Below are 18924 nucleotides of genomic sequence, written 5' to 3'. Positions count from 1 at the left end.
CTTTGTAAAGTCTGAATGCTGATGATTCCTCAGCCTTGTAATTTTTGAAGGCCTTCTCTTTTGCTTTTATATGCATTTTTACATTGGAGTTAAGCCATCCAGGAATTTTGTTCACCCTTTTACATTTATTTCCCAATGGGATGCACCAACTCATGCCCTTTTTTAATATGCTCTTAAAGCAAACCCATCTCTCCTCTGTGTTCTTTGTTCCTAAGATTCTATCCCAATTTATATCTTCTAGCAAGGTTCGTAGTTTAGGGAAGTTGGCTTTGTATTCCCCTTGTTTCCTATTTGTGTGATTTATACTGAAGCTAATTGACCTGTGATCGCTGTTTCCTAAATTGCCCCTTATTTCCACATCCGTGATCAGGCCTGTATTGTTGGTAATCAGTAGCTCTAGTAACGCTTTGTTTCTAGTTGGTGCATCTACCATCTGACCCATGAAATTGTCCTGCAAGACATTTAGGAACTTATGAGCCTTAGACGAATGCACGGTTCCTTCCGCCCAATCTATGTCTGGATAATTTAAATCCCCCATTATGATGACACTTCCCATCCTTGCTGCCAATCCAAATTGTTATAGAAGGTGCGTCTCCCCCTCCTCCCTCAGGTTAGGGGGCCTATAGCATGCTCCCAGTATTATTTTCCCCTTAGTTTCATCCCTTTGTAGTTCTACCCATAAGAATTCCACCTCCTTCCTAGCTCCCTTAGTGATGTCATCTCTCATCAAGTATTCCTGAGAATACTACCTTGGAGGTCCCTTTACTCAATCTAGCTCCTAAGTCCCTAAAATCGATGTTCAGGACACTCCATCTGCCTCTGTCATTGGTGCCAATGTGCACCACGACAGCCAGTTCTTCCCCAGCCCCTCCCAGTAATCTGTCCACCAGATCCGTGATGTGTCGAACCCGAGCGCCCAGCAGACAGTTCAGCGCTTCAGGTCTTTGTGACAGATTGCCCTATCTGTCCTAAGAATTGAGTCCTCTACCACTACAATCTGTCTTTCCTTTCCCTTCGCTCCCCCCCCCCCCACTCTCACTGGAGTTCTTCCCCTGGCAGCTAGGGAAGCCCCTCAGCTCTAGCAGTTCTGGTCCCTGACTGGTTTCACCAATGTCACTGAATGGAGCGTACTTATTGGGATGCTCCAGGATCGGCCTCTCTGGCACTTCCCCCTCTATCCTTCCTGACTGTTACCTATCTACTCGTTTCTAGTGCCTGTACCTCTGTCTCCACCCGCCTCTGTGCTGGCCCCTGCTGGGTACGTTCCCAGCTCTCCTTTAGTATGGAGGGTCTTCTCAGTGCTGACAGTTGCTTCCCTAGATTCAGAACCTAGGCTTCCAGGGAAACAATGAGCTTACATGTCGCACAGCAGTATTCGCCCTCAATCAGATGATCAAGGATTGTATACATGCCACAAGAAAGTACACCGAGTCGCATCTCCACACCTGCCAGGCATCGTACCTATTAATTTAATGAGGATTGGGGATTATACCCTGTCCAAATTACCTAACAACTAGCTTCCTCACACTAAATACTCAACAAGACATAGGTACTCGCTGCCCACGTGCACTCACAATACACAGGTACACACACACACACACACACACACACTACTCAGACAACACTGGTACTCCCAACACTCAGGTACTACCTGACACTAATACTCAATACAGCCCACGTGCACTCGCAGCACTCATGTACTTACAAAACACAGGTACACACTCACATTATACAGGTACATTGACCCCTGTTATAAAGTCAGACTAGTACTTCAGGAAACTGAAACCTTCCTTCTTACACACCAGTTTCTCAGACACTTATTAGATCCCTATGCGCCTGCTGCATCAAGTGGCTCTTGACACAGAAGAATTTCCAAGAATACAATTTTGTGAGTCCTTTTCTTTAGCTTGCTATACAATTCCCTGAAATGATTTTAAAGAGGCTCTAATTTTGTCATTTGTTCCAGTATGTACCATGACAGTTCAGTCTTCCCCAGCCCCCTTGCAATCTGATCTACAATGTGTCAAATCCAAGCACCTGGTAAGCAGCATACTGTTCATGTTCAGTGATCAAGGTCTTTGTGTGGAGTGCTCCTCCCCCACTGGCAAGGAAGCAACATGCAAAACTGTACTACATTGATCATTGCTGGCCCTTCACTCCCGCCCATGCCAGGCACTTGTATGTGACATTATAGGAGATGGATGAGAGAGGAGTGTGGGCAGGAATATGCCAGATGATGTGGGCGACAGCCACTTCTCTGCATATGGGTGAAATCTCTGCCCTACTGACCATCCTCTACACTGCCCTACTTATTTCTGTCCTCCACCTCATACACTGCTCTGTTGACCTTCCATCCTCTGCCCTCCTGACCCCAGTAAACTGCCCTTCCGACTCCTGTCGTCCTCCCTGCTGAATCTTATTGTATACAGTAATGACATTTTTACTATGGGCGGGTTGGCAAGTGGTGAAGTACACTTTCATATAAAAAATATTTTAAGTGTGTGAAAAATTGTTTGGCAGCAAAAGCGTACGTTTGCACAGTTACTGCCAAGGACTAATCATATAAAACAAAACTTCAGATATCAGTTAAATACTTAACCTATTAAAAAGGTAGAATTCCAGGCAAACAGATACACAAAAAATGTATATGTACACTATCTTACCTGCTAAAGGATTTGCACTTCTGCTCAGCCAGATTACCTCTACCAAACCACAGAGCCAGATAAGTGACACATTTATTGATTTCAGTGTTCCTCTGCACCAATCTGGACAACAAATGAAAATCATACTCCTGTGTAGTGAGCGAGGAGGTGACCCAGGATGTGGTAGAGTCTTGGCTGTGAGTGTGGCAGAGTTGTGTGAATCAGAAAGGAGGGACTGGACAAATAACTTTGTCAGGAACAGTTCACACAAAGGCATTTCAGCTATGAGTTTACAATTAGTCCAATTAATAATTGTGTGTAATTCAGTTTATAAAAAAAATATGCAATATTAGAAACAGACGTTTTTTGGTAAATGTTTAATCAAATAGATATTAGAAGAATTCACCCTTCCCAAACAAAGCCAAGCAAACTGATAATAGTTGAAACCAAACTTCATAAAACTTTTTTGGTGACATGAAATCACTATATATTAAATGCAGTAGAATACCATGCTTACAAATTCAGCAGCCAATTTAAAAACTTTATGTTTGCAAAACCACCACTGTGGTGATGCATAAATTCGAATAATGGTCCTAATAAAATAGAAACATTTTCTTTGCAACAAAGAAAAAAATGGCTTGCGCTAGCTAAAAGCAGTTTTCACATTTTAGAGATTGGAGCAACAGAAAGTTAAAATATAACCTCCCTCAAGATGATATATGAGGCTTGAGAGCCACTTTAGACCTATGCATTTACCACAAGCCAAACCACAAAATTTTTGCAATGGTACCCCAACACAGTACAGAAGGCTCCAATGGACTTGCGTTGTAGCGCACCTTAACACACATGCCATGGGTTGCACTATATTGTGGTAAAATGGTGCAGGTCCAGATTTTGATTTTTTGCTGTGTTGGCAGCCTATACATAGTAAATGGGCTGTCGTAATGCCATGCACATAATGAGCATGGAGTACCCCACTACAACAGCTTTCAAAAGGTCTAAAGGGGTACTTGAGGGCAAATAGTAGCAATCCCGCAAGTGGAAATGGTTGGACTAGAGGTAGAATGTAGTACGTTAATTACGCTCACTGCTGTGCCCTGCTGCTTTAGATCTGTTCCTTGAAAGTCCTGATCTGTGTTTATGAAGTCCCATCAGTCAGGGTGAAAGGTTTACACCTCTTTAAGGTTCTAAACACTATAGAGAAATTTCTGAAAGGTGGATGATGGGGAAAAAAAAATAAAAAATTACAGCTGGATTTTCAAGTTGCAAATCACAAGAACACCTATCTACAAGTAATTTACATACTACACTGTCCAACAATCGCTGCTCACATTAACAATACACCCGATTTATGAGAAAAACACCTTCTACTGATAGCAACCAGATTGAACAAAAACTTTTCTTCAGACACCTTTCAATCCCAGGTGTGATTAAGAGTGAACAAATAATCCCAGAGCAATCTATTTATAACACAAGGCAACAAAAAACTAAACAAAAAAAAAAAAAACAGAAAAACTGTCAGTTAAATTTTAAAATACAACATTTTATTCTTCTTAAAAGGTGTTTTCATGCTGTAACTTTGAATTAAGAATATCTAAAATGATTTACAATAGCATATTAATATTGGTTAAAACATTCATCTATAACAAGTGTGTGGGCCAAATTACTGATGCAGGAAGAAAAGTGAACAAGTCATTTCAAATTGAATGCAATTTGAGAAGTAGCAATCCAAATTGTCAAATTGTCCAGATAAAACACCCATATTTGTAACTTTCAGGACTGGTGGGCAACATATATATATATATATATATGAATGATAAACTTCAATAGCTGGGTTAGAGAGGACATCAAGGCAAACACGGGTTTACAAGAAGGCATCACACCATTCTTTAAGGCAGCCAAAGCAATCTCTTCCTTGTTTTGCATTTGCTCCACATGTATCTTTTAGCCAATCCTTAAAAAGTTCTTCATCCTTCTTCAGCACAAGGAACTGACCTAATAGAACATAAGCCTAAAAACAGTGAAATATAATGTATTAGTAAAGGGTAAACAGGCTTCTTAAAGCAAAACTAAACCCAATCAATTTAAAGCGAAACGAAACCCTCCTATACTTTACAGCCAAGGAAGCCATCTTGGACTCTGTTTGATCTGCAGTTCCCATGGTGCTTCACATGAGATCGGTTAATACACCAGCCATTTGATGGTTTGACAGTTTGGTTGGGAGAAAAAGGAGCCATAACAGTTATCATTCGTAGCAAGCCTTGAATAAAACTTTTTCAGAAAAACGTTAAATCGATGGGTTTAGTTCAGCTTTAATTGCTTCCAAAAACAGTTAGATTCAAGGCATGCCATGAATGATAACTGTCACAAGCGCTTGTGCTCTAGACCAAACTGTCAAGTCATTAAATGGCTGGTGCCATAACTGATTACTTGTGCAGTACCATGGCAACTGCAGATCAAACAAAGGTTAACATGGCAGCTTCCTTTACTGCAAAGGATTGGAAGATTTAGTTCCACTTTATATCAAAAGTATTGTTTATTTTCAGTGTGAACATATTTAGTTATTGCAGTATTTGTTTTAATGTTGTTATTTAGACACATTGAAAATACTATACATTCCCTACAACCATTTTGCTGCCAGATCTTTTTTTTTTCCACTTTTGCATGCTAAAAGGAATTTATAATTCTTGGACTTACAATACTGTCTTCCAGGAGGTTGGCCATCCTCTATATAACTTCCAGCTTCATCATGCCTCTTTTTTAACCTCCCTGGCGGTATGATTATTTTGGATTTTAGGTGCTGAAAGCAGTACAATTATTTTGCATGGAAATTTGGCGTTTTATATTGTAGGCCTGTAATTCTTAACAATAACACACTTAAATCTGTCCAAACCAGAGTCTAGTAGATATCCAGGTATGATGAAGTTTGAAACACAAAAACATAAATAATATAATAAATAAATAATTAAAATAATAATGATAATAATAATAATAAAATAAATTTCCCCACAATTCACTATCGCTCAATTCTGCAAGTGTTCTAATTTATTATCGCTGTTTTCCAGCTGGTCTAAAGCCACTTTTGACTTTTTGGTTGCTATGGACAATCTCCAGTTTCCAGGCAGAAAGTACAGTATATATAATATAAAACTGCATGCAGGGCATGGGCCAAAGCACCGGGGACAAAAAGGGATGTGAAATAATTTCATGCAGTGCTGTAATCTGTAAGATTACAGTACTGTATGTGTTATGATTTGTACATTTTTTGAATTCGCTGACAGGCTCCGCCCCCGTACGTCGCAACACTCACAGGGAACGGAGCCTGGCACAGAGAGGCTTCGGAGGAGGACAGAGCCTGCAGACACAGCGGGGGACATCGCAGGATCCTGGAGACAAGGTAACGCCGCACCAGGATCCTGCAATGTAATCCCGAGTGTGGCTTGGGGTTACCGCTAATGGGACTGAAATTTAACCCCGAGCCACACTCGGGAACCGCCAGGGAGGCTACGGATGAGTTCAGGCGTGTTCGCAAACAGCACGTGCAGAGCCCGCCAGGAAGTCGTCACTGCGGAGCGCTAAATCACAAACACCGAGACATTTTCCCGATGAGCGGCTGCATAGATTGGGAAATGTATTACTGCCTGTGATTAGCGCTCCCCAGTGCCGACTTCCTGGCGGGCTCTGCATGTGCTGTTTGCGAACTCGCCTGAGCTCCTCCTTACTCAGTTTTATGAGCAAGCAGTACATAAGGCCAATAACACACTCAATAGACTTCGGGAAAAAAGATTTTACGGTAAGCTCAAACATCTTATTTTCTTTATCTTCAATTGAGGGAAACAATTAAATAGTTCTTGGACATTCAGGACTTCCAAAAGCAGCCCAGATGTAGAATTCATATTACAAGAATATCTGAAAGTATCAATGCTTGAATGAATGCTAGACAAAGCCGAAACAAGGAAAGTTACTAGAGCAAAAGCCTTATGCCGTGTACACATGATCGCACTTGCCAACGGGATAACCTCCGTCGGCATTTCCGGTGGAAACATTTAGAACATGTTCTCTAGGCCCGTCGGAAATGCCGACAGAAAAAGTCCGATGGGGCATACACACGGTCGGAATATCCGATCAAAAGCTCCCATCAGACTTTTTCTGTCGGAAATTTTGACCGTGTGTACGGGGCATAAGCCTTGAACACCTAACCATTGACTTCAGGGAAGTAAGATAGGATAAACAAGGCAGGTCCAGAAAAAAAAAGATCAACCAGACTATAGCCAGAGGCTTAAAGTGATTGTAAAGCTTTGATTTTGCTTTAAAATAACATATCATACTTACCTACACTGTGCAGTTAGTTTCGCACAGTGGCCCCGATCCTCGACTTCTGGGGTCCCTCGGCGGCTCCTCCCCGCATTGTATAACCCCCTAAGAGAAGCGTTCTCCCGGGGGGGTTACCTTGTGGGTGCGCTCCCAACTCCATCATTGGGTGTCCATAGATGCCGAATGTAGAAGTCGGCCCCACCCCCCCAGATGCCTGCGTCATTGGATTTGATTGACAGCAGCGGGAGTCAATGTCTGCGCTGCTATCAATCTATCCAATCAAGAGCCGAGAACCCCGGGCAGAGGAAGAGCGCGTCTCCGCCATGAGAAATTCCAGGGCTCAGGTAAGTAAAACGGGGGGCTGGTCATTGCCAGGTGTTTTTTAATCTTGATATAACTGACAGCAGCAGGAGCCAATGGCTCCTGCTGCCTCAGTAAACGTGTGAAAGCAGGAAGAGCTGCTACAGATGTATTATGCAAAGTACTAAGTAAGTATAAAAGGAGGGGTTGAGGGGCATACTTCTGCCTAAACATTTTTTACCTTAATGCAGGAAATGCATTAAGGTAAAAAAAAGTTTAGGCTTTAAAACAGAACTCCCTAAACCCTCGGCTTCAGGGAGAGCAAGATTCATGAGAAGATATTATCTGATAGACAAATAATCTCTTAAAGTGGTGTTCCGGCCAAAATTATACTTTTTAAATAAAAATACCCCTATAATACACAAGCTTAATGTATTCTAGTAAAGTTAGTCTGTAAACCAAGGTGTGTTTTGTTAGTTTATAGCAGTAGTTTGTTATTTTATAAACTTACAGCAGGCCGTGGCCATCTTAAGTCTGGGCATCTGAAGGCAGACTGTATTTCTTCCTGGATCTCATCCTTGCAGATCTTGCACATGCTTACTGCAGCACAAGCAGTGTAATAAGTTTCAGGTCAGGTTTCCATAGCAACGGCAGCGTCAGAGGAAGTTGCCGCCCCTTCCCAGAAGGCATTGCAAACAGGAAATGATGCGATGGGCTACGGCCAGGGAGGAGGAAGTGAAAAATGAATAGAGCAGATATACAGTAAGTGCTGAGAAAAAAAAAAAATTAAAAATATCCTATTCATTTACAGTGCACTGTTTAGTGAGAGATGCTGAAGAGTTGTAAAAGTGGGTGGAACTCCACTTTAAGGAGACATACTGGATGCGAGAAACCTCTCAGTAGTTAATCCAAAAGGAAAGAGGCAAAATAAAACCATAAAAGTAGGGAAAACAGAAGGGTAGTAACCCTGAAACCTTTAAAAGGAGGAGGTGGGGTGAACAGAAAGGCCAGCTGGGTGCCAGTCCAAACTCAAAGAATTGAGGGACAGCACGAAAAGAGGGCGCACGTTAAATGGAAATCCCCAACAATCCGTAAATTCCTAAAAGGGACGAGACAGAAAAGAGCCAGTCACTACAAAAGGTGTAATCTTGATGGCAATGGGGGCTCCCTCCCCGAAGGAGTGCAACATCCAATGGGATAGGACTTCCAAGGGCATGGTGCTATAAGATTAGGAATCAGAGAGTGTATGGTGCCCAACAAACTTAAGAAAAAATTAAAAAAAAAAAAAAAAAAAAAAAGTACAATGGAGTTCCAGAAAGGGCAGCTAAAAAAATTGCTGGATTCAAAGATCTTGAGTGGAAGCAAGGAGGTAAAACTACAAGTGACCTAAAAGGATAGACAAATAGTCCTTCATTTGCCAACAAGGGGGTGTTCACTTAATGTTGAAGGCTGAGCAGATAAAAAGACTTCTGACCTTGAGATCTGCAGCTCAAGTGGGAAGTAGACTGTAATCGTCTGATCTGCCCCAACTTCCTAAGGGTGGCAGTATAACCTGAATGTCTAAAAATTACTAAATTCCTGTGTCCCTCATTGGACAATAGAGAAATGTGCATGTTTTGCTCGCAAAGGTCTGTAGACCCAGGGGGAAAGTTTATTTTCCTACTATGTACAATATCAAACCTGGTGTGTATCATAGCTAATACATACATACCACCCCCATACTCTGCAGAGATCCTTAGGCACCTGGCTAAGTTTATGGCGCAATATCCCAATGTTCCTCTAATAGCAGTAGGCGACTTTAATAATTACCTGCACCATAAATGGGATAAACTACCTACACCTTCAGCTGTAAATGTTCGTAACAAGGGGCTGACGCCCTTTGCTGGGCTGATATCAGAACTGGGCTTGACTGATGTTTGGCGTCGGAGTAATGCTCACGTTAGACAGTACTCCTGCTGCTCCACGGCACATGGGAGCCTATGCAGAATAGACATGGGGCTGGGTAATGCTGCCATACTCCCATTGGTAGTTGAGTCCGGATATGGTGACAGACACATTTCTGATCACTCCTCCTTTTGGGTGAAAACAGCGATCCCAGTGACCGTTCAATCCAGACTCTGGAAGCTCAATCCCTTTTGGCTAGCTCCGTTTCCCACCCCTGATCCAATTAGAGAGCGCCTAGTATATTTCCTAAAGGATAATAGGGGCTCTACCCAAATAAATATGGTCTGGGAGGCCATGAAAGCATTCTTACGTTGTCAGTTTATAACCACTATTAACAGTATAAAGTCTAATACAAAGGCCTGGGAAACAGAGGTATGTAAGGTACTTAAGGAATCAGAAGATGCATATGTCTCTAATCCCACAGAGGATACAAAAAAAGCGTGGCTGGGGGCACAGGCTATGTGCAGCCAGCTGGCACTACAGCTGGCAGAAAACAAAAGATTTTTCCTGCAGCAGTCCCACAATGAGTGTGGGTTGCCTCGATTGTCCACCTCGGATGCGGCCCTCTTGGATGCCCCGATATCGGCAGAGGAATTGGCATTAGCCCTAGAGCAAACACATAATAATAAGGCTCCAGGAGCTGATGGCCTACCATCCGAGGTGTACAAAAGGTATGCGGACACATTACTACCTACGTTATTAAAAGTATAAAATGATGCACTAGAGAGGGGTGTACTGCCTAGCTCTATGAATGAGGCAATTATAATAGTGTTATTAAAACCTGGTAAAGATGCCACGTCTCCCGACTCATATAGGCCCATCTCACTACTAACGACTGATGTCAAATTATTAGCCAGTTTTAGCGACAAGACTCTCTCAAATAGTCCAGAAATTAGTACATAGGGATCAATCAGGATTCATACCTACCAGATCCACAGCCCAAAATATTAGGCGCCTATTTCTAAACATTCAAATCCCAGTTGATAATTCCGGTAATCAGGCCATTTTTTCACTGGACGCAGCTAAGGCCTTCGACAGTGTCGAGTGGCCTTACCTGTGGAAGGTGTTGGAACACATGGGATTCAGCGGTACTTTTGTTGGATGGGTCAAACTGCTATATACTCAGCCATCAGCCAGAATCGGAGTCAATGGGGAACTTTCAAAACCGTTTCCTCTGTTCCGAGGCACAAGGCAGGGGTGCCCTTTGTCACCCCTGCTGTTTGCCTTGGCTCTGGAGCCTTTGGCAGCTAGGCTGAGAGGTGATAGCAGAGTCATAGGGTTCCGTCGCGCCACGAGAACAGACGTTATATCACTATACGCTGATGATACATTGCTATATCTCGGGAATACCCAAGACTCTTTAAAGACAGCTATGGATCTAATTAAAGGTTTTGGCACACTGTCGGGATTTTCCATCAACTGGAATAAGTCTGTGTTGATGCCCCTGGACCCACTACCTGCCCTGTTGCCGGATTGTGCTTCAATGGTACAGATAGTGTCCTCTTTTCGCTATTTAGGTGTACAGGTGTCCCCAGATGTCACCCAATATATCACTCTTAATCTTATTCCCCTACTTATTAAATTTAGAGAAAAATGTAATACATGGTGCAAACTTCCATTATCAGTAGTTGGGAGGGCAAACCTCATAAAAATGGTGTGGTCCCCGCAGCTGTTATACATATGTCATAACTCACCAGTATGGATACCCCGGCGGTGGTTCGATATGATAGATACTCAGTTCAGAGAACTACTGTGGCGTAAAAAAGCAATTAGAATCAGCCAGTCCACTTTACAATATAATAAGGAAGAGGGTGGATTGGCGGTCCCGCATGCTAGAGTCTATTTCCTCGCGTCCCAGCTACAACAGCTAAGAGGGTGGGGGTTGACAGATGACTTGGATCCTATAGGTAGACTTCTTTGCACATCGTCAAGTACTACCACTGCATTAACCACCTTAGAGGCCGGTTACACTTATCTAGTCAGGGGACTCCCAATCATAGTCTTGTTGAAAAGATTATGAACTTATCTCAAACGATTATTAGGCATAAGGGGCTTTATATTGTGTACTCCTATTTGGAGGAACGGCAACTATAGGGAACTACTTAAACTTAAGGGCTTTAGATCATGGGAGACAAGGGGGATCCAGTTTCTATCGCAACTTTACAGAGGTCAAGTCCTCAAGTCTTTTACAGAAATCCAGACAGAGTTTGATATCCCACGTGCCGATTTCTTTAGGTACTTGCAGTTAAGACATGCTCTACAGCTGCAATCCAGACATACATCTCTCCAGCTGGTTGAGCAAGTCATCTTGCAAGAGATCTTGATGGTAAGAGAAACGAAAGGTATGATCTCTAGAGGGTACAGTATTATCCTTGCTGCATTGCAGGATCCTACCGGTTTACCATGTAAAAGCAAATGGGAGGAAGACGTAGGACCATTAGACGAGGAGACATGGAATTTGTGTCTTGCCTCTGCCCTGAAGGTATCTATATCGGCCTCACAGAGACTCTCTCACCTCTATTTGTTACATAGAGCATACAGAACACCCGCTAAACTGCATAAATGGGGTTTACGTGACACTCCACTTTGTCCCAAGTGCCTAAGGGATCATGGGGACCTCATGCACATGTACTGGAGATGCCCAAAACTCTTCCGGTATTGGGCGGAAATTTTAGAATGGATCTCTCAAGTGTTTCACTTTACAGTTCCGAAAGATCCGGTGGTGTGCCTGCTGGGTGCCCTGGATGACGAGTCCTTGACCTCTTTGACTCATACAGCGATACTCCGTCTGCTTTACGTAGCTCGGAGACTGATAGCTCGACACTGGATCACCTCCAGGGTCTCCACCAGGCTTCAGTGGATTGACCAAGTGAATAAATTATTAATACGCGAAAAACTGACTTACCAACACAGAAATGTACCCCGTAAATTCTACCAGATGTGGCAAGATTGGCTAGAAGTGCCAGGCTTGGCCTCCCATCAATTGGTCAAATATAGATTATTGCAATGTTAATCACAAAACCGTAGTATCTGATCTCACACTAATTGATAAACATGAACTGAGTGGAGAGAGTTTGCTGAAGAGGATGTGCTGAGCACTATAATTAAACAAGCAATGTTCCAGAGTAAGAATAATAGATTTTATATTGCAATATGCATCTGACACCAATATGCATCTGACACCAGCATTGATGCTCTTTTCATTTTACTGTTTTCAGTTCTGTTCCGCACTGCCTTACTAGATACATATATATATGTAAAAAAAGGTATTCAGATATTGTACATCTTGGATAATCTTGTAAAAGGACACTGGATATTTGTTATGATCACTGGTATGTCATGGTTGTGTATGACTCGTATATGGCTGTGCGGAAATTCAAATAAAGCTTTTTTTCTGATTTAAAAAAAAGAAATGTGCATGTTTAGCTAGGAAACCACTTAAAACCCTAACTCTCAAATTTTTGTGTTGCACAATATTTATCAAACTTATATTTTCAGTCAAAAATACAAAATTAATTTTAGTGCACACATAATCTCCAATAATCTTGTACTTTTGTCATCCATAAAAGTGATAAGATCACTGCAAGCATAAAGCCTAGAGTAGTGGTTCCCAACTCCTGTCCTCAGGACCCACTAACAGGCCAGATTTTAAGTATTACCTTGGAGAGATGCAGACTAGAATACTGCAATCACTGAGCAGCAAATGAGATCACCTGTGATGTATTTCAGTTATCTTGCAAACCTGGCCTGTTAGTGGGTCCTGAGGACAGGAGTTGAGAACCACTGGCCTAGAGGCTGCTAGTATATACTAAATAAAACAAGCTTATAGTTCCGATTGCAGCAATGAGCTTGTCTTAGCCCCTTGACTTCCACTATGTGTAATTCATCGTCAAAGATCCTAAGAGACCCCCCAAGCCCAGTCTTTTCTATCAGCTTAGGCTGATGTCAAAAGGGTAAGGGAGCAAGACAGGGGACCCCAGAAGAAGAGGTTCAAGGCCATTCTGTGCAAAACCATTGCATAGAGCAGGTAGATATAAAAATCTTTTTTCTTTTAGAAAAAAAAGGTGCTTTACAACTGCTGCAAGATAAACATCTCCAGCCTCTTACACACGATCTGATTGTTGGCCAACCGAGTGTCTGATTTTTGTCCAAAGGGCGTGTGCCAGGAACTTGTCTTGCATACTAACGGTACACAATAGGTTGGACTTGATGGACTTGTCTTTTTTCAACCTCACCAACTACGTAACTATGTAACAATTGTCGGCCAAGAAACATGAACGTAGGGGCGTACTACGAGGAATTCCACTCCCGAGCTCCACTTTTTGGGCCCCTTCTACTAATTTCGTGTTTGGTGAGCATTGATTCCAATCATGCGGAATCAGTACACAAGTGTGACGGACTTGTGTACTGACCATCAGAAAATCTGACAACAGACCGTTGTGCGGCCAAAAATTTACTAGCATGTCATCCAACATTTGTTGGCAGGAAGTTGGAGAACAATTGTCAATAGGAGCGTACTAATGGTCAGATTTTAGGCCAACAGTCTGTCAACAGACAATCCCCTGCTAACAATCTGATCATGTGTACGAGGCTTTAAGGTTTGACCTCATATTATATGGTTTTGGTAAACCTGAAGGAAAAAAAAAAATCTACAGAAAATTGTATAGCGTGTATCCAGCTTTAGTCAAATATTCCTATAAAACAAAAAAGTTTTAAAGTCAACCTTTGCTTTGTCCATGAAGGTTTCTCCAGTTTACTCTAATGTTGGCTCCTGTAGCTGCTTACATAATTTCCACATCCTATGGAAACTTACATTTTCCAACATCCTTGAACAGACAAACATTAGATCTGCTTTAAACAGTGCCTACATATAAAGGCGACACACGAACAAATGACACGTGAAATTGACATGGTTGTATTCACTCTAAAAATCTAAAATTAACAAAAGTGAAAAAAAGAATGCCAAAATTATCTGAAATCTATTATTTCACCATAAAGAAAATTTAGAAGTGGTGTAGATTTCAAACTGCTAATTTTCCAGGACTGGCTGTTCCAGAAAATTCAGCCCAACAGCTGACAGTTTAACCACTTAAGGACCAGAAGGATTTGCCCCCTTAATGACCAAGCCATTTTTTGCGATATGGCACTGCGTCGCTTTGACAACTGCGCGGTTGTGCGACGTTATAACCAAACAAGATTGATGTCCTTTTTTTTTCCCCCACAAATAGAGCTTTCTTTTGGTGGTATTTGATCACCCCTGCAGTTTTTATTTTTTTCGCTATAAACAAAAAAAAAAAAAAAAAAAAAAAAATTATTATATATATATATATTTTAAAATCAGTTTAGGCCAATATGTATTCTTCTACATATTTCTTAGTAAGAAAATAAATATCGCAATAAGCTGTCTGTTTACATTGACAGATCCCCATTCTGGCTCTCTGTGGAGTGATCGTGGGTGACCAGCGGTCATGCACATCGGCTTTGGCATCGCATGCACCCCTTATCGTTCCTAAAGCGGCCGACGTACACCTACGGCGATTCACCCAGGACAGCCAGCCTGCTGCAGTATGACGGCGGCTGGTCCTTAAGGGGTTAATGCAAGTTTGTGCATCTACAGTCAGACATTCTACAGACATCAATTTATCTGCATGTGATCTGCGCCTGGAAAGGTCTTTACTGTCCAAAAAGAGCATTTGAACAAGAATACGGCTTGCCCTTGGAAATATAGGCATTTTGTGCTGTGGACTTATGAATCGAAATAGAGTTTCAAACTATAAAAGATAATAAAAGTAGAACTGAAGGCAAAACTTTTTTTTTTGCTTTGGATAGAGTGAAGAGGGATTACAATACGTGTCAGGTTTTTACTGTTGCCTGTGTCCCCATTAGGGCGATTTCCCCTCTCTATTTGTCCTGGTGACCATCATCATAGAAAGTGAAAGAAAATCACAAATTTCGGATTGTCCCCAGAACAGGAATAAAAGGAAAAATCTTCCAATGGGGACACTATTTCTTCTGATTTCTTGTTGTGGCTATAAAACAGAAAGGGAAGGGAAATCACCCCAATGGGACACACATGGCACAAACTGCCAGAGGTTGTAACCCTCTCTAATGCTGGCCATACACTATACGAAAAATCGGCCAAACCCATTTTGAAAAAACAAACGTTCGACCGTGACCGTAAATTATCGTGCCATCATGTAATGACTGATAAATCGTTCAGTGGACATAAATAAATAATTTTTTTGTTTGTTTTTTACATATACCTAGTGCAGACAGTTCGGACGGGAAACACATTAATCTTGCAATTTATCGTACGTTCGGCAGGAAATTTTCCAAACTTGCCATTCGTTTTTTTCCCACAAAAACGTCACAAACGATTATCGATTTGTGCCCATTAACTTGCCGAAAAACGAACGAAGTGTCTATATGAACGATTTTTCAGCCAACTTTTCGTATAGTGTATGGCCAGCATTACTCTATCCAAAATTAAAAGTTTTGGTTCCAGTTAGACTTCAAAGTGTGCTTAATAATAACACGAGGCTGTCTGAAAGTTGAAGCTGAATCAGAAATTGATATTTTAAGCATCCAAAGCAAACTAGCAGCAAATTAATCAAGGAATGGCTCAAAAACTAAAGCCTGGTAACACACTACAGATTTTTTTCGTGCAACCCAGGGCAAACCTGACAGCTCCGGTCAGGAGCCGCTGTACTAACCATGTGAGGTTAGTTCAGTAATCTCCCCCTCTGAGCTGTTGTGCTCTGACAGGGGGACAGCCCCCCTGCCAGAATACTCTGATCAGCGCTCTCTGCCATTGGCTGAGAGCGCTAATCAGGAGTCGGTCAGCGGCTGGTTTTCCAGCATGCATGTGCGGCAGACCGACATACACATGGGCAGAATGTCGGCCGGTATTTTTTGTACCGGCAAATGTCTGAGCATTCTGCCTCTGTGTATGGGGCTTAACAGAGGATTATGGAAGAGCCTAATCAAAGCCCCGATCTGAATCCCATTAAAATGTTGTGGGCGGATTTGAAAAGGCAGCTCATGCAGGGAAACCAAAAAAACATCTAGTAACTTAAGAAATTTTGCATGGAGAAGCGTTCAAAAATTTAACCACACTGATGTCAGAGACTGGAGGGTGGATATGCAAAGCACCCACGAGAAGTAATTTCTGCTTAAGGGGGCAATAACAGCATCTATGGTCAAGGGTGTACTTATTTTTTCCTACATTACACCACTGCATGTATTAATGTTTTTGTTGAATAAATTATTGAAAAAGGCAAATTTCACTTGTGTTTCATTAAAAAAAATAAAATATAATATATATATATATATATATATATATATATATATATATATATATATATACACATACATACATACACACACACACACACACTCTGTACAGTACTTCCAGGTATATAACTCACTCCCTCTCCTTCCAGCAACGTGTATACAAGCCACACAGCTACTAGATCTTTTTTTTCTTTTCAAAAAAGTTATATTGTTTATGCCCTGAATGGGGTGAAATGCATTAGGGAGGAGTGTAGTCATGTGAAATATGGTATGCCTGTTAAACAAAAACTTTTTGATGAGAAAAAATATATTTTGCCCCCAAAATGTATATAGTTAGAAAGTAAATGTATGTAAAAACTATTTTACAATATCAGCACACTCTAACATGATTTCTTATCTATAAGGATATACATGCCTGCTGCATGTATCTTTACCTGTCAAATGACTCCCCTCTCTCTGTTATTAGACCCGAAAAACTGCAGATTCTGTGGGTGGGTCTGTTGTCTGGAGCTCGGTGGGTGGAGTCGTGATGTCAGACTCCCCACCCACCTCTACACTTCCCTTGTCAATATGCATTTTCTCCTGTGTATTTCTAACTGAACTTCTGCTATGATCTCTAACATCCAGTGAAAAGACAGGAAAGTAACCACATGACTTCAGCATGCCAAATCATGCTGAGGTGTGGAACAGGCAATCCTTGCAGAGCTGCTGAAGAGTGGGGGTGGGAATTAAAAAATCATGCCTGTGTCTTAGGCTGTCACTCACAGCAAGGGGGAGGATTTGACAAAGTTTCTCAGTTTGTCAAGATTTCTCTCACTGAACAATAAAAAAGGATTGCTCAGAGATGGATTAACTCTGTGTGGCAAGACTGGGCTCAAATGATAGGAAATCTTATACTCTACAGTATGATATCAAAAAAAAAAAAAAAAAATTTTCGGGTTTACATCCACTTTAAAAGACACTCGTAAAAAAAACAAAAAACTATAAATTTTATGGTTACCTTATCAAAGCCTTTTTCATCGAGCCTCTGTCCTAGCACTTCGCCAATACCAGCAACGCACTGAACAGACTTCTCTCCCATAGGCTCAGCCACAAAATCCCGATGCTTTTGCGATGTAGAAGACATCTTTAATGGTTTTATTCAACTAGAAGAATAGATTTAATAAAAATAAGCTTACACATTATGAAAATATTAAGCAAATAAACTGAATATGGAGGTGTATTAAAAATGCAAAAAAAAAACCCCACACACTTCTGAAAAGGTAAGGAGTAAGAAAAACAGTGGATGTCATTTTGAAATAAGCTTTAAAAGATGCCATTAGCACATGTGATTTGAGTGAATTTATATTTTACCTAAGATACACAAGGATAAGGAGCGTCCCCCAGAATGACCAATTGTCTCAGGGAGAGAGCTGATTTTTGTACAGATTGCACATTCTTTCGACAGGATTTTGGTCCCACTTATCCAGAACACGAGATCTTACATCAAGGATACTAGTGATTTTTTGCAGAAATTAGGATCAGTGTCTAGATGTGAGGGGAATGAAATATAATAGTTACCTGAGATGTTAACAGCCTATATACAGCCATACCTCAACAAGACTGCCACCTTTTAAGTTGATAAGGAGCAGTAGGAAATATACTAGTGCACAGATTCAGCCATTTGAAAAAAATGTTTGAATGAATTCTCACAACTACTTGCATATATGGATGATTTTTAAAGCAGAGACATGTACCAACTGTATTGTGCCGCATGGTTGATGATGTTTTTGGCATCCGATAGGGCAACATCGATTTACTAAAACCGGAGAGTGCAAAATCTGGTGCAGCTCCACATAGAAGACAATCAGTTTCCAGGTTTTTTTTTGTCAAAGCTTAACCACTTGCTTACTGGACACTTAAACCCCCTCCTGTCCAGACCAAATTTTCAGCTTTTAGCTCTGTCGCACTTTGAATGACAATTGCGCAGTCATACAACACTGTACTCAAATGAAATTTTTATCATTTTTTCCCCACAAATAGAGCTTTCTTTTGGTGGTATTTGATCACCTCTGCGGTTTTTATTTTTTGTTAAAAAAAAATTGAAAAAGACCAAATTTTTAAAAAATGTTTTTATATATTTTGTTATAAAATTTTGCAAACAGGTAATTTTTCTCCTTCATTGATGTACGCTGATGAGGCGGCACTGATGGGCACCGATAGGTGGCAGTGATGGGCACAGATTGCTTACACTGATGGCAGCACTGCTAGGTGGCACTGATTGGCACCACTGGTGGGCATTGATAGGTGGCACTTGTGGGCACTGGCAGGTGGCAATGACAGATGGCACTGGCAGGCTCAGATGAGGCATATGTGCCTCCTTCCTCTTCAGGACCGATGTCCCTTTAACATAAGCCGGTGATCGGCTTTTTTTTTCTCCTCGCGCTGTCAG

The 18924-nt window shown here is 41.4% G+C and overlaps 1 protein-coding gene across 1 annotated transcript in view; it reads right to left on the bottom strand.

Annotated features, from left to right (window-relative positions):
- Positions 1 to 4164: 4164 nt before the first annotated feature.
- The window catches only part of BANF1 (barrier to autointegration nuclear assembly factor 1), a 37325-nt gene continuing 22565 nt past the window's right edge, over positions 4165 to 18924 (bottom strand). Inside the window, exons 2-3 of the mRNA XM_073605178.1 lie at positions 17494 to 17638; positions 4165 to 4653 (exon numbers count right to left, since the gene is read on the bottom strand). Coding sequence (XP_073461279.1) covers positions 4507 to 4653; positions 17494 to 17619 — 273 coding nt within the window. The 5' untranslated portion in view covers positions 17620 to 17638 and the 3' untranslated portion in view covers positions 4165 to 4506. The remainder of the gene's footprint in view (positions 4654 to 17493; positions 17639 to 18924) is intronic.

The sequence above is a fragment of the Aquarana catesbeiana genome, linkage group LG11, assembly GCF_042186555.1.
Source record: "Aquarana catesbeiana isolate 2022-GZ linkage group LG11, ASM4218655v1, whole genome shotgun sequence".
In the NCBI taxonomy this organism is placed as follows: domain Eukaryota; kingdom Metazoa; phylum Chordata; class Amphibia; order Anura; family Ranidae; genus Aquarana; species Aquarana catesbeiana.
The sequence above is the reverse complement of the archived record's forward strand: the minus strand, read 5'-3'. Positions and strand labels throughout refer to the sequence as shown.